The sequence below is a fragment of the Cajanus cajan genome, chromosome 5 (genome assembly GCF_000230855.2).
Source record: "Cajanus cajan strain Asha chromosome 5, NIPB_CcT2T_4, whole genome shotgun sequence".
NCBI classification, from domain to species: Eukaryota; Viridiplantae; Streptophyta; class Magnoliopsida; order Fabales; family Fabaceae; genus Cajanus; species Cajanus cajan.
In genome coordinates, this window is record NC_138521.1 from 71,622,049 (window position 1) to 71,638,172 (window position 16,124).

General features: G+C 32.1%; 2 protein-coding genes across 3 annotated transcripts; one reads left to right on the top strand and one right to left on the bottom strand.

The window, feature by feature from the left end:
• The first annotated feature begins 7,598 nt into the window (after positions 1-7,598).
• LOC109809451 (autophagy-related protein 8C) lies at positions 7,599-11,222 on the top strand. Of its 2 annotated transcripts, XM_020372775.3 has the most exons (6): positions 7,599-7,753; positions 7,830-7,871; positions 8,585-8,640; positions 8,721-8,773; positions 10,720-10,838; positions 10,926-11,222. In XM_020372775.3, the coding sequence occupies exons 2-6, from the start codon at positions 7,835-7,837 to the stop codon at positions 11,018-11,020; spliced, it is 360 nt and encodes a 119-aa protein (XP_020228364.1). In that variant the 5' UTR covers positions 7,599-7,753; positions 7,830-7,834; the 3' UTR covers positions 11,021-11,222. The 2 variants fall into 2 exon arrangements, with proteins under 2 accessions (XP_020228364.1, XP_020228363.1); XM_020372774.2 differs by lacking the exon at positions 7,599-7,753 and having other exon boundaries at positions 7,805-7,871.
• A 1,348-nt stretch (positions 11,223-12,570) lies between these two features.
• On the bottom strand, positions 12,571-13,353 carry LOC109809405 (ankyrin repeat protein). Its single transcript, XM_020372711.3, has 2 exons — positions 13,173-13,353; positions 12,571-12,888 (listed from the first exon to the last, which is right to left on the bottom strand). The coding sequence occupies exon 2, from the start codon at positions 12,874-12,876 to the stop codon at positions 12,667-12,669; it is 210 nt and encodes a 69-aa protein (XP_020228300.1). The 5' UTR covers positions 12,877-12,888; positions 13,173-13,353; the 3' UTR covers positions 12,571-12,666.
• Positions 13,354-16,124: the final 2,771 nt, after the last annotated feature.

The window sequence follows — 16,124 nt, forward strand, 5'->3', positions numbered from 1 at the left end:
TTGGGCATGCGTTATACAATCATCTGAACACTATTTTGGGGACAGACCCCAAAAATGACGAGTATTGGAGTCTAAAAATAAATACTTCAAATCTCCAACTCTAGCGGGAAGCTTGGTATACCAAAGGGTTGGCCAAATGTCAATTTCAAATAAATACCCAGATAAGGGTGTAGCTTTGTTTTTACACGCTGTCTCCAAGTACCTTCTGTGTTTTAATATACAGAAATTAATGTTGCTCCAGAAAATTTATATGTATCAAATATTATCTTCGACAACGACAATTTGGAAAAATTATATTTCTATATATTACGAATTATAGAAAAGCATTCTCAAATATTATTGATTCATATCAATATAAAATATTTATATATTGTCTTACTTCTTGTTCTCCTCATAGGTGAATAATTTATTTTTATATGGAAATAGAAGCTACTTTCTACATTAATTAACTATTTTCACTTCATCCTTCTACATTTCTTCTTTTACTTTTATTTTTCAATTTTTAATTAAATGTTTTTTTTAAAAACTTACTAAAGGCTAATGAAACATGTTTATGAGAATAATACTTCTAAGCACAATATTTTCAAGAATATGATTTTTGAAAATACAATAATATACCTTAAAACAAAACATTACCTTAAAATTTAGAATATCAAATCATATTGTATGTGTAGATATATGGCGTCAATTTTCTTCCAAAATCTCGAACACATGACCAAGCAATAAACATATACAATTGGTGGATCAAACATGAATTTTACTGCAACTTTTTTTTTTAATTTATTTATTGGTATCCCCAAAAATAAATAACTAAACTTTTAGAAACTAAGTAATAGAATGAAACATTAATGAACTAAAATTATACAAAATACATTTAGGAACCAAATTATGAGTAAACTCTATATATAATTATATTATGGTTAGTTAGATTTTCTGATAGAAATCAGTAAATATTTCATAATAATAACATGATTAAAAAAAGTATAATTACATTATAAATTAAGATTATAATTTTAAAAAATAAAGCCTATATATATTTATAATATTAAAATAAAAAAATAAAAAACAGCAGGGAGCTGAGGAAACCCTTACCCCCATCAATAGGTCACTAAGGTATAGGACTGGTGGTTGACATTGCATGTAAAGTTTATGTAATGTCATAGCTCATCTTCTCTGCGTTTAATCAGGTTGTTTCAACCATTTTTTTAATACATAATTTAGTTAATTTAATTTTGTATAAGTATATGAAATGCGATTTTAATTAACTAGGTAAACTACTAGAAGCACATGCACCGTCACGTATCAATAATCATTTCCAGAAGCTTGTTAGCTAAAAACTCATTCATTGTTTTATGTCTAACAAAATGTACACAAGTCTTGTACTCTGTGTTCAAGCACTCATCCCATATTAATAAAACCAATGCAGTAGCTAATTGCTGGCAACAAAGAAATCAAAGACGAATTTCGGAACCGTAATGGAAAAAAGAGAGAAAAGTTGAAGCTTGTTAGATGAACTTATTAAAGGTTTATGTAATATAAGTGGCACAGTAAACAGAAAAGTAGGGAAATGTTATTCTTGAATCTTGACCAAAGTCCTACCAAAACCGCTAATGTACTTAGCAGGCACGATATGTCCCTATCCTCATGTGAAATAATGCCTTTTCTTTCGGCTTCTTTTACACTAGAAAACAAGCTGAATTGAGTAATGCCTGTTTACACTATAACGTGTAAATCCTGCAAGTGATATCCCACCTCCTTTTGGCTAATAAAACCTGAGTATTAATTTGAACTAGTATCTCCTTTAATGTTCATGAATTCATGGAATCTTCAGATAGGTGCAATAAAGTGCTCAACATGGTCATTGGAATAAGGGATAGCACATACAGCACCAATAGCTAGCTCCATCCATCTGAGTAAAACCGTAATACTGTGATTTTGAAAGTTGAAAGTTTACCTTAAAAAAAAAAAAAAAAAAAAGTGGGGTTGGTGTAGTTAATGGTATCGACCTGCTAAAGAGAGGTTTTGAATATCATCAATATTGCTCGTACTTGTGCCAGCACAGTAACATAATAATGCACCTCTTTAGGATATAGAGTCTGGACTTGTGTTCCTTGGCTCTTTTGAGGAATCTCTTCTTCAAGCTTGAAGCCTCCTCACAGCGATGTGGTTGAGTTTGTGTGGAACTAGAAGGTGTGGAAGAGTAACGGTTGTTATCCATGTTGTGTGTCCTATGTTGTTGTGAAGAGTGTAAGAGAGGAATATTAAGTGTGTGTGTATGTGTGTGAAGAGAATTGAGCAATGTATGGAGGAGTAATTGGGAATGAGCATCGATCACTTTCGAATGGCATAGTGGTCCTGGTACGATCTGACTCACACAGTGGCCCTCCCACAACAGATCGACTTCTGGGTTCTGGATTCACTGGATTAATACCAAGGATCTACTCAACCACAACTTGGATTCCAATTCCAATGGAATGATATATACTGAAGCATAAAAAACAAATTCAACTCATTTCATTAACAATTTTTATTTTCAATGGAATCAGAAAAAATAATATATATATATATATATAAATAATTATCTTGAAAATTATTATAAAAAAAAAAACTAAATCTACTTTTGTCTCTATAATTTCGTAAATGTGTAATTTTGGTTCCTCCAAATTTTTTATTGTAAATTTTGGTTCTCTAGTTTTTAAAATTAAACAATATTGGTCTACTATTAATGTGTCATTTAAAATTATACAAAAAATATTGACGTGAATGTAAGTGATATTACTTGACACAATATCCTTCGTATGTAAGGAACAACATTTCTTTTTATTATATACACATGATGCTTGTTTTTTTTAATTCAGTTAAAATTTATGATCTATTTGTGAGTCAAAGTAAAAAAAAAATACATTTTTAGAGTGAAAAATGAATTAAAAAAATGGGAGAAATGAAACATAGACAAATTAGCCAAACATTGAAGAAGAATAACAAAGAAAAGAAAAACTTTACCTTGTAAAGACAACTCAATTTTGTACTAGGAGCATTTTTTATGGGAAATGCTTGTTGAGGTACTTCAATGAAGTTCCAATTATTAGAAGTATGGTATTGGAGCAATTTGACATGGTGATGAAAGTTTTCTAATTTTTTTTTTTATTAGTTTTTTTAGCAAATAATTATTTCTTATCATTATATAATTAAATCATTATAAAACATTTTAGATTCAATGAAATCACCAAGCAACTATTACATTATCAAGTTAAAATAAAATAAAAATAAAGTTAAAATTACAAATTTCTTGAAATTTCTTATAATTTCTTCTATTGAAATAAAATTAGATGAGTTGTTTAATAATGACATAACATAGTAGATATCACTAAACAATTCGTGTGAGTTGCTCTTATTGAAATTTCCCTAATATTGTAGAGATGGGTATATTTATTTTTACATAGTAGTCATAGTGATATTACATAGAGATAAAAGAATCTCTAGTATATTCATATGTAGAGAAAAGAGAGATCATATTAGAAAGAAAAGAAAAAGTAGAGATGTTCATGGACCAAATTAATTTGGATTTGAGGTAAACTAAGAACCAATTAATTTTGATTGGTATGATTCAGATTAGATCGACCAAAAAATATTATGTTTTGAACCAAACCAAACCAATCAACAATAAATTGATTTAGTTTGGATTAATTGATTTTCTTGAAGGAAAAAAGATATATATTTATTTTTAAAAAACATATAAAATACATTATTTTTTCTCAAAATTTAAATATCAACTATTATTAAAAGAGTGTAAATAATATTCTAACATAAATAAAAGAGTAAAGTGAAAAAAATAGTTCGCAAAATGTAACATTGTCCAACATTTCAAATTTAGGTATCTCTCGAACATAACTAAATTATTTAAATTACATTTACTATGTAAGTAATTTTCGTGCATTCTTTTTTCAACATAAATATTAACTTGCAAATAATATATTAAGTGAAACTAATTATTAAAATTTGTTTGGTATTTAGTCAATGTTAGAACACTAGATCTAGATATAGTAATTGATAAGTAACTAAGTGTATTGTGTAACTAATAAAATAATAAAACTATAAAATGTTAATATTATAAAATAATAATATATAATATTATAAAATAATTAATGTTAGTGTGAGATTAAATATATTTGTAAAGCATTATTAATTTGGTTTGTATTTGATTTGAGCCAAAATAATAATAATTTAATTAATTTTACTTAGATTATTAGTTTTCTTATATTGTCCAAGCTAACAAACATATCTAAGAAGAGTTACAATTATTTGAATTAGAAGAGAAGAAGAATTTGAGAGAAATTTATAGATAAATAATAAATAAATAAAATAATGACTATTTATTTTTATTATATTTATTATTGTAATTATTTAGAAATTATCCTAATTTAATTATATTAGTTTATAAAATTAATCATGATTAAATAAAATAAAATTTCGAAAAGGAGAGTGCATTTGGACTAGAAAATTCGTACTTCTCCTTTTATTATTATTATTATTATTATTATAAAAATAAAGAGAAAGGGTAGTAAACTTTTTTCACATATATCCCATGCTTAACTATTGTTATTCTTATTTAATAATTACTCTGGTTAAAAATATGATTACTATTAAATATTTTTAAGAAATATGTAAAAAATAAATAAAACATGAAAAAAATTATGGATAAGGAAAGTATTATTAAACTAAAAAAGCGCACCTACCCATAATTTTTTTTTATAAATATAAAAATAAAACTAAAATTAATGTTTTATAAAAATGATCTTTGTTCATTTCTAAATCGTCTCTTATATTAAATGTAAAGACCCGGCTAGTCACTACACACGGCACAGCACACTAGAAACACCGCACAGAAAAGAACAACTCTATACATATAGAGTCTAGAATATACATATACATGATCCAATCTGAAACAGAGTTAAAGTGTACCAAAAAGGAATACAATCATATACTACTGTCCCAAGTAGCTCAACAACAAAAAGAATCATAAAAGAGATTAGCTCCACCGATCTGCTGGAGACTCACCACAAGACTCCCACCTATCCCTGCTCTGCTCCCATACATAGTATGATCATTGCAGTCCAAACATCATGGAAACAACAAAGGGTAAGCTAGTGTAATTAAAACTCAACATACAAATATATATCAATAGGATAAACAACAGCTACAGCTATCAGCACACATGTACAGCTTATACCACTCACAACACGTAACAATATCAGCACCGCAATGCGGCAATATCAGCACTGCTCAGCAGCAATAACAGCACCGCTCAAGTGGCTTTAACAGCACCGCAAAGCGGCAACAACATCACCGACTTAGCGGCTATCACAGCACCACATATGTGGCTAAATACAGCACCGACTTAGCGGCTATAATATCACACCACTCAGCATAGCACCTAGGGATGGCAACGGGGCGGGGCGGGTACGGGTTTCATGATACCCGTCCCCGTCCCCGCAAGTTAAACTCATCCCCATCCCCGTCCCCATACCCGTCGGGTATAGATTTTCATCCCCATCCCCGTCCCCGTCGGGTATCGGGTATACCCGTACCCGTCGTACCCGTACCCGTCAATTTTTTTATTTTTTATTTTTTGTAAAAAAAAATGATATTTTTAAATTATTTTTTTATTATATTATAATTATAATTAGGTTATTTATTTATCTTATATTATAATAAATAATCATACATAAAAAAATATTAAAATTTTTTAATATAATTAAATTGAAAGTGAATATTAAATTAAAAATAAGAACGGGGACGGGTACGGGGTGGGTAAGTACATACCCATACCCGTACCCGTACCTGATTTAATATATCGGGTTTTACCCGTACCCGTACCCGTACCCGGTCAAACCAGGTATTTCCCGTCAAAGTCGGGACGGGTTCGGGTATTACCCGCAGGTACGGGTATATTTGTCATCCCTAATAGCACCACACAGCACAACACAGCACAACATAGCACAGCACAACAATTCAACATACTTATTTTCACGATTCAGCCCAACACTCTATATAGTTCCACTATACTATAAAGTTTTTCATTTTAATTCATCAATTCCAGCTCAACAATATATCCCTATTACAGCCTCACATCATTTTCTCAGTACTATCACCTAGTCATCACAACATGTTCATCAAATATAACTTAGTTCCGCATACAACATCATTGACTAACAATCTCAGCACGATTCAACAGCCAACATCATATATCTCAATATTTCCTTTCGTGCCCGGCGCACTCGAGGTCACGCCCAACGCAGCTCAACCCGAGAGCACCAGGGGCCATCGCGCCCAGCGCCAGAGTACTCGCGCCCGGCGAGACTCAACCCGAGAGTCCAAGGCTGTCACGCGCCTGGCGCAATTCCAAGTTGCGTCCAGCGCCTGCCAGGCAGAGACTCTAAGGAGTCTCATGCGCTCAGCGAGGCCTAACCCGCGCCTAGCGTGGGGAAGGCAGAGACCTACTAAGGTCTCGCGCCCGGCGCAATTCGCATTGCGCCCAGCGCCCTCTTGGCAGAGACTCCCAAGGAGCCTCCGCGCCCAGCGAGTCCAAACGCGCGCCTAGCGTGGCACCAGAGTACCCAAAACATGTCACCATTGATATCGCGCCTGGCGCAGCCCAAGTCACGCCCGATGCGGGCCAACCAGAGACTCCCATTTGCAAGCTCGCCCGACGCACACAGCTTTGCGCCCGGCGGGCTTGCCTAAACAGAGTCTCCTGGTGGTCGCGCGTCCGGCGCGAAGAACAGCGCCCAGCGCGAACTCATCAGTAACTCTCCCCAAGTTCGAAAATTGCCCAAAACCTGCAAAACTTAACAGAAAACTAGCATGCAATCCAGCCAAAAGTTCTCATTTTCATCCAAGATCAGTAAAAACGCTTCATTTTCAACATGCAACCATATAACAAGCATTTCTCAAAATTTCCTCAAAGACCCCGAAAACCCGAAAACCCGAAAACATCAATTTCTGCAGTTCTCAGCTCAAATTTAGCAACCATTAAACCACCGAAGAGTTCTTAGAACTCGTTTTCAGCCACACAAAACAAAGGACTAGCTTACCTTACCTCGGTGACGAAATTCGAGCTTCCGGGAATGAGATATGGAGGAGAGGGTTGAAGAAGAATTTGAACAACCGAAGGAGGGGAAAAGAAGGTTCCGAAACTCAGCTATGAAACCACAGCTACTCCGCACTACCACCTTGAGCCCAAGAAAGTGAATCAGCCAAGAAGAAGGATCCAAGCAAAAAGAGTGGGTGAGTCAAGAGAGATGAGAGTGAGAGTTGAGAGTGTGTAAGGGTAGGGGAGAAAATAACGGGAAGGGGAAAAAGAAAGGGGCTTCACATTAAAAGCGGAAAAGAGTGCATATAATGATTTGTGATGGACATACACATAATTTATTTACTCATAAAATAAAATAAACATTTAATAATAAAGTAGTAATTTTATAATACAGTAGAAAATTTTATTTGAGCATTAATTAGTCATTATGTAGGTATAGGTGATCAACTTTTTAAATTTTGTTATTAATATGCTATAAGATATGGAATTTATTAATTAAAAAAAAAAAAAAAGGGGGGGAAGGAATGAGTAAGGGGAAAGGAAGGTGACATTAGGAATAAAAAAACAAAATAAAGGTGGAAAGAGGCCAATTCCCATTCTTCTCTCAATCTCGATTCTCCCAACTCTCAATCATTCATCCTCTTCGCCCTTCGCCCTTTGGTATGTCAATCCTTTCTCTTCCGATGTTTCCTTTCCTAACTCAGATTTCTAATGTTTCGCTGTTTCAATTTTTCAGAGACCATGGCCAAAAGCTCCTTCAAGCTTGAACATCCCTTAGGTATTTTTCTTCATTTTTTCTTTTTAATATTATTACTGTGCTATTTCGGTTCCCATGGTTCGCTCCCTTGCCACTTGCCACAACACAGCTTTGTGCTTAGTAGAATTGTGTTTAATTAGTATAATTGAAACCTTTTGATTCGTCGAATTCAAAATTGATGGCTTTTGGATTATGTAGAAAATAAAAAACTATGGTATAGGATAAATCATCTAAATCGAAATCGAATTGATTGGGATTATTTAGTCTAGGACAACTGAAAAGGATCTTTGGCTTATTCTCTGTTCGAATAGAATACTGAACGGTGGTTATTCCAGTTTGTTTAGGCTTAAAAAAAGTAATTTTAAAACAATTGATTTGTGTTTAAGAGATTCTTATATAAGCGTCAGCTTATTTGTGTTTGATTACAATTATAAAAAACACTTTTTTAAACCTTCATCTCTTTAGTTGCTGCTTTTTTCTGCTTCTAATTTTTAAGAAGAGTTTACCCAAACATCTCTAAATTTTCGACGAATACCTTTTTTTTATCAAAAGAAGTGCTTCTTTTTAGGAAAAAGAGAAGTTTAAACAAAATGGCTCATATGTATTTTTCTCTCCGACAATTTTTTTCACCCTTTTACGGCAATTGTATTTTCACTTGATATCTAAGGCATACTTTGTGGCATATTTTTCCTTTTGAACTCTTGAATTGAACTTCTTGGTCCTCCCCTTGTCAGAAAGAAGACAGGCTGAGTCTGCTCGCATTAGAGACAAGTATCCTGATAGAATACCTGTAAGATTTTTTTATATAGATTGTTTGGTTGTTTGTAGTTTCTTGAGGCACTTTTATTGAAATGCAGTCATTGTGTGCAGGTGATTGTTGAGAAAGCTGAAAGAAGTGACATCCCAGACATCGATAAAAAGAAGTTAGTGATTTTATCATATGCCACATACACTATTCTATTTGAGTATAGTTTTGCTGTCTCAAGGATATAATTGTTTTTCTTTTCTTTTTTGCTTGAAGTTATGCTTTTTGTGAAGATTTTGTTTCAAGGGTACAGTTGGAGTAGTCAATTAGTTAGGTACAGGAATTAATTAGATATAAATAGGGGAAATTAAGGGGAAAGGATTCGTTTTATTCAGTTATCAATTGTAGATTGAGTTTTTGCTCTTCATGAATGGAGAAATCCTTGGTGAAGAGGAAGCCCTTTGAGGAGATCTCTCTCTCCCATTTTCTCTTCTTTCCATTAATTATTAAATTAAAATCTTTCTTTTGTTTCCCATTTCTATGTTTAGTACCTAACAAAATGCGTGGAGAGAGGCTGCTCTCTAAGATGTAGAGTCTGTTTAGGAAAGAACAGTGGAGGAAAATGAGAATTCCAATTATAAGGAAGGGAGTTCTTCTAATCATGGATCAAATTCGAATTTCATAGGTTAGAAAGAGTATCATGTGGAAATTAAGGAAGTGGAACTGCCAGCCTTCAATGGGGAAGGCCTTGTGGGATAGATCACCAGGGTAGAAATACCCTTTGAAGTGCAACATAGGAATCAACCATCCATTGGTTCAATCTTTTGACTGAAACAATAGATAATCTCAGTTGGGGGAAATTAAAAAGGTCTCTGATTGCGAGGTTTGGATGATAAAACTCCATGCCACAGTATTCCTTTTTTTTATTCTCCCTTTCCATTTGATTTACCTAATAAAGAAACATTAAAAGCCTTTAAATTTTTTATACCCAACCCTCCCTCACTCTTTTTCCTTCACCTTACAGAACCCCAAAAAAAAAAAAAAAAACAGTTTTGGAAACTTGAGTTATCTTTTACCTCCTTCTTAAGCAGATCCACCTAGTCTATCCTTCTTCTATTTAAACAAGCATGATAGTACCTTGAATTAGAGGTCTCCTCTTTCAGCCACCTCGACCTAGCTTTCTTAAACACCATACTTTCTTTCATTTTTTAATAGCTTCCAAACATTAGCTACTTCTAATTTTTCTTTTCTTTTCCCAATATTCTTACAGAGTTGATACTGATAAACATACAGAGTGCTGGTATTGATCAATACTACTGGTGGTAGCAAATATCCATGTCACTAACTATAACCTTGTAACTTAGTGATAAAATTTGTGTGGTGGGAGAAACCAATCACCAAAGCCTAGCTGTGGCATACTGGCATTATATTACATGGAAGTATAGATTCATAAGAATGAAACATTCTGTTATTGGCGCATTCAGTGGCTGCTGCTCTATATGGCAACATAATGGCAGCTCGTACCATCAGGATACACTTATGTAATGTGATCTTTCTACTACTCAACTGGTATAGGAGAAAGAATGAAGGAATTGGGCAAAATTGACACAAGAACTGTTATTCAGAGCGAAGGCTATGGTAGCCAAGAATTCCAAGTACATGGTGCGCTAACAGAATTGTACTGGTTTCATAACCGTCTAACTCCTTGTTGAGCCCACCTATTTATAGTATCTCAAAATCATTTAGAATTAGTTACTCCTTTTTATTATCCTGCCTTACGTATACCCTATATGCCCTCTTAATTACTGAACGACTATCAATTTGCAGCTTGTTTTTGTAGCCTAGTCAGCTACTTTTTTCTATGATCCAAATGAATGAAATATTTTCCTTTGGTTGTATTTATAAAAAAACAAATTTTTAATGTAAATAGTTAAATGCTTATCACCTGTATGTAGAAAATTATTTAATGAACTAGTTTGCAGCCACTTCACAACTTCATCTTAATAAGATATTTGCCAAAGATTGATATATCATTAGGTAAGTTAGGCTAGAATGCATCAATTTATGATTCTGTGCATTAGTGGATTCTCACTTGGTTCTGTTTCTCTTGTTGTGATGCTGTAGGTACCTTGTCCCAGCGGATTTGACTGTTGGTCAGTTTGTTTATGTTGTTCGTAAAAGGATTAAGGTCGGTGCGGAGAAGGCTATTTTCGTTTTTATCAACAACACTCTACCTCCAACTGGTAAGTAGTATTAGTCACTGCTCTAGCAGAATTATAAATTATGTTGGCAGTTCTGGATGTACTGATGAATTGAATCTCTCGTTACAGCTGCCCTGATGTCTTCTATTTATGAGGAAAATAAGGACGATGATGGCTTTCTTTATATGACATACAGTGGAGAGAACACTTTCGGCTTCCGCTAGGGTCAAACTCTATGATTTATATCCACTGTAAATAGATGCTGCAATATGTAAACTTTCTGCTGTTGATAGTCAATGCCTATCCTGTTGATTGCTTATGGTTTACGTATCACTTGAGCAGTATTCCTGCTCTTTGATCATGTGCAGTTGTGCCCTGTCTTTAAATTATGGATTTCAATATATAAATTTAGATTATATGCTCTCACCGTTTAATTCTTCTTTTCTTTTTAGTCCCGGGCAGAAATTTGTAATTCTTATTTTCGTTTTATTCTTTTGGTTTTGGTAACGAGTACTCTATGGTGCTTATTTTTTGTGATTAAGGATCGCAACTGATACAATAAAAAAAAAAAAAGGGGTAATGCAGTGACTTGCAGAGATTGGTAGTGAGTTTTGGCTCCCAACTCCATGATTGTCACACAATGGTTAAAAAATTATTGCATTATTGAAAAGCTTTGTGCTACAAAAGAGTGTGAACCTGTTCAGGTCTATGTCCTGAATTTGTGATCTTTCCTGAGACCATATTGTGGTCCATGCCATTGCTCAATTGAACAAGGTAGTTTTAATTTATGCTGCTTGAAAACCGTGGCCCTAGTGATTTGACATCCTATCCTTTTGAGTTGGTTCCTCTGTTCAATTCATGTCTGTTATGAGCCAATCCTAAGGCTTAAGTGAATAAAGGGTTAGATATTACAATAAGGGTAGTAAAGGAGTGAAAATTGAAATCAGTTATATATTTTCTATATATACATACTGTGTCAACTTTGAGAAGGGGATAATGAATTAAGCATTATTCTTTTTCTTCCTATTTGATCATCTCTTCCTCTCTCTTTTTCTCTTTTTCTCTGGAGGTTCCTTCCCTCGAAGTAAGGTTGTAACAATATCCTAACCAAATGTTGTTCTATCCGGGTTTAATATTTATGACGCTTCAAAATGCTGTCTATGTACTAGACACTCAGAAATTACGAAAAATGTTGATGTGGTTTTATCCATATTTTGTTGTCTTCTGTAATTGTCGTCTTGGATCGTTTCCGAAGACTAAATTAGAGTAGTCTTTAAGTGAGGTTTGGAATAATAAAATTATGTGGAACTCTGTTTAAATGAATTCGATTAGAATTTTCTTATTTATTTTAAAATAAGTTACTTTAAACATGCAATAAAAGTAATTAAATGTTAAATTTCACGGATTTAGACATTCACCACAACTCTTGATCTTTCCATAATTCCAACACAACTGACCTATGACAGAAGAGAGACAACAACTTCACAGCAACGTGTTCCTATAATAATAAAATAAATTTTAGTATGATAAGCTCCTTAAATGTTTTCCCAACATGAACTTGAGAATTATTTTTAATCTACTGTCATCATGGATTGTTAAGCGAAATAATGACCCACTATACTTAAGAATGCCTTGTCTCTTAAGCAATGAATCATGCAGTGTAGTGATTTTTTCTCCCGGCAAAATAGTGAGTTACTGACCCACTAACACCAACTTTAAACAGAGCCTTTCTCGGGAATCAACTAATGGCATTCAATTGAGCTTAACTAATAACTGAGTGAAACACCAATTCATTAAAAGGGAAAAAAAGTTACAAAACTGGTATCTGCCATGGTGCTGAATTACAAGTGCACACTGTATATTCTCTCATTTACTGCTTGGATGTACTCTTTTTCTTGCACAGGCTTTTTATCCATTTGACACAATTTGAGGCAGTTGCTTTGACTTTGCTGAGACCACCCTTAGAACCTGAATTCTTGTTCTTGGCAGTGTCTTTTTGAGATCTTGTGTCATCATCTTCCATGGCACCAATACCACCAGCACCCCATTGATCAGCCCAACTTGGTGCTTCGCTTTCCATGTTTCCTGACGTCTAGAGTATAAAATAATACTACTAATTAAAGTTTGTACAAATTCTAAATCATTGCAGCAGAACAAATCTAGGGTGAATTTGTAGCCAATTTGATCTTAGGCACACCAAGGAAAGAAATTTTACTTGTCTTGAAAAATATATTACAACATCAATCGAGCACATGATTATCATATAAATCCAAGACACATCTCATAAAACTAAAGAAGCTTTCAAATCTAGAAATATTTGGCAAGTGTATGCATTGAAAACTTGAAACTGAAAAACTTAAAAGACACGAACAGTACCTCAAAGGACTCAGGTGAAGTTGGATGCAGAAGATTTGAGAAGGTTGATGGAGGAGTTAAAAGGGACAGAAGGAGTAAACCATATTGATAGCTATATAGAGGGCTAAGGGTAACTAACCATGTTAGATGGCCTAGCCTGTCTATCACTCTCCCTGTTACATTGCCTTTTCTTTTTCTAATTTATCTTTATCTTTTTCATTATAGGACTTGACAACTCACCCATTTGTTTGAGTATTCCCATCTGGTTAAGCAAACTAGGTGCGGAATCTTTCTTATTTATTTTATTTTAAATACTAAACCTTATCTCATAATAGTGGATGGATACTTTTTTAACTAAGGTCATGTTCAGCTTTGGTGTGGTTGTGAGCCACTGTCATAGAAGGCCCAAGGTATTTGTCAATTATCATCCAACGTTGTTGTCCATTGACATTTGACAATGCATGGATTTGCCACTCTCTCGTACTTTTTTATTCGGGGTCAAATAAGTTTATCATTCCTACAAAATTTTAAATTTCTGATTTTAATTTTTATATAAAAAAAATTGCCTATTTGTAGTCTCTCGTTTATATTTACTTAGAGCTTAATTTATATAAAAGTTTTAGTGTTAACCTATGAAAAATCATGCAAGTATAATTTTTAAAGATAATACAATAGATTTTTAGTTTCCGTGAAAAATTAAAAATGAGCATCAAAAGGACAAGAAATTAAACACAGAGACTAATATTCATTAATAAATATTTATATAAATCTTTTTAGGGATAAAAATCTTATTTAACCCTGCTTTTTTAGAGCCCCAACAAGCATTAAATTACTGTTTATCACCCATACTTTTGTTGGCAAAAAGATAAAGAACATATATTCATCAAACTATGATTAGTGGGTGGCCTTTTATGACTCGAAGGTACAATAATAAACACTAGTCTAGTATCCTGTTATCTATCTTTAGACTACTAGTTTCAACCACCTTTATTGTTGTTTTTCTTTGCTATTAAGTTCCAAGAAACCTGCTTTCACAATTTCCTGGGAAACTAATTTGCATGGTGGTAATAGTACCCTGTTGTTATCTTTAGAAAATTAATGCTTTTATTGTTATATATAAAAACGGAACGCAAAAAAAAAAAGAAAAATCTGAAAATTATCTAACTCTTGAAATATTAACGTTCCGGGATTCATGCGGGGACCGAGCCCTTGAATTAATTGGATCCAGCCAAAAATGTGGTGGAATGCTACAATCAAAAAACTTTAAAAAGAAAAAGGAAGGTTTGTCAAAAGAGAGTCAGACAGGAAAAGGAACGTCTTCTGTACGAAGGAGGCTCTATTTATCCAACAATAACGTCAAGGTATGTGAAACCTAAATCTTATTCAAATTTAAATCCACTCAACTACACCTAATTATGTTTTTATTACACGATGAATTAATTACTTACCTTTACACTTGAGAGTGATAATAACTTCTTGAAGATTACATGTCTCTATTTATCAAATAAAAATAAAAAGTTGTTTTAACAGTGCAAAATTTTTCTTTTTTAATTTCCTATTAGTTCCTTATTTATTTACTTATTTTATATTCACCTTCTTAATCAAATGCCAATTTTTCAAGAAATTAGTATAATTTGCAAGTTGTGATTATTTCAAATTTAAAATATTTTTAAGTAATCCATTTCTATATTAAATTGTGAGACATTCTTTAAAAATTATACTAATTTCTTATTTTATAGTCCCTTGAAATTATATATATATATATATATATATATATATATATATATATGTGTGTGTGTAATTTTTTCATTTTTTAATTATTTTTAAAACAAACAAAATATGCTATCATAGTCAAAGATATATAAGCTTACGTTAGAAGAAAAAGAAAAACTAAATAAAATTGATGAAAAAATATTTGAAGAAAAACAGAAAAAATTACCACTAGTAAAAAGTTATATAAATAAAAAATAATAATAAAGACTTATTAAACTAGTTAAACATTTTCTTTATGTGTTATCTTACTCGTTATGTTCTATATATATTTTAAGTTTTTTTTGATAAACATTAAGAAAAATTAATAAATAAATAATAATTTTATAAAATTAACTTTATTGTTAATTTTTTTACTCGAAAACATACAATATTACAATAAAAAAAAATTTATTATTATTTTTTTACAGAAATTGAGGGAAGAGAAATATAAAATAAGAAAGTGTACCACTTCAGTCCCCATTATCACATTAACTCCCTGACATTAAAGTTAAAAAGTTATGTATTACTTCACTTCATGCTCGAGTGAACGACTTCTAAATCCAATCATCTTCATGCTTTAATGTTCAAGGTTAAGGGATTATGTATTATTATAGGTTTCATCTTCCAAATTCATAACACAACTCAAGCCTCTTTGCGCCTTAATGCTTGAAACTGATTGATTGTTCTCTAGTCCTTGTTAAATGAACTCATCACATCTTATACCACTTCTTTATTATTAAAAGGGGATAATAAAAATTATTTTTTTCACATGATTTATTTTCATATTACCTCACTTTTTATTATTAAAAGGGGATAATAACTTATTTGAATTTCTCGCTTTTATAATAAAAATATATACAAGAATAATATAAAAAAGTCGGTGTCGATATTAAAATTTCCATCTTCAAGATCAAATTTATATTACTTTTTAGGCTTAAATATATTTTTAGTTCTTTAAATTTAGGGTAAATTTATTTTTAATCCCTTAAAAAATTTAAAATTGATGTTTTTAGTTCTTGTAATTTTAAAAAATCTTATTTTAGTCCTAATATTCAAATTTTGTTAAAAAATTTATCAAATATTATTACATAAAATCTATCTATTGATGTCTATATTATTGAAAATATCACATTAAATTTAATTAATATTACATAACCGTCTTAATTTGTTGCTTTCAGATATGTTATTAATAATTTGTGATACTATAATAATATTTTTGCT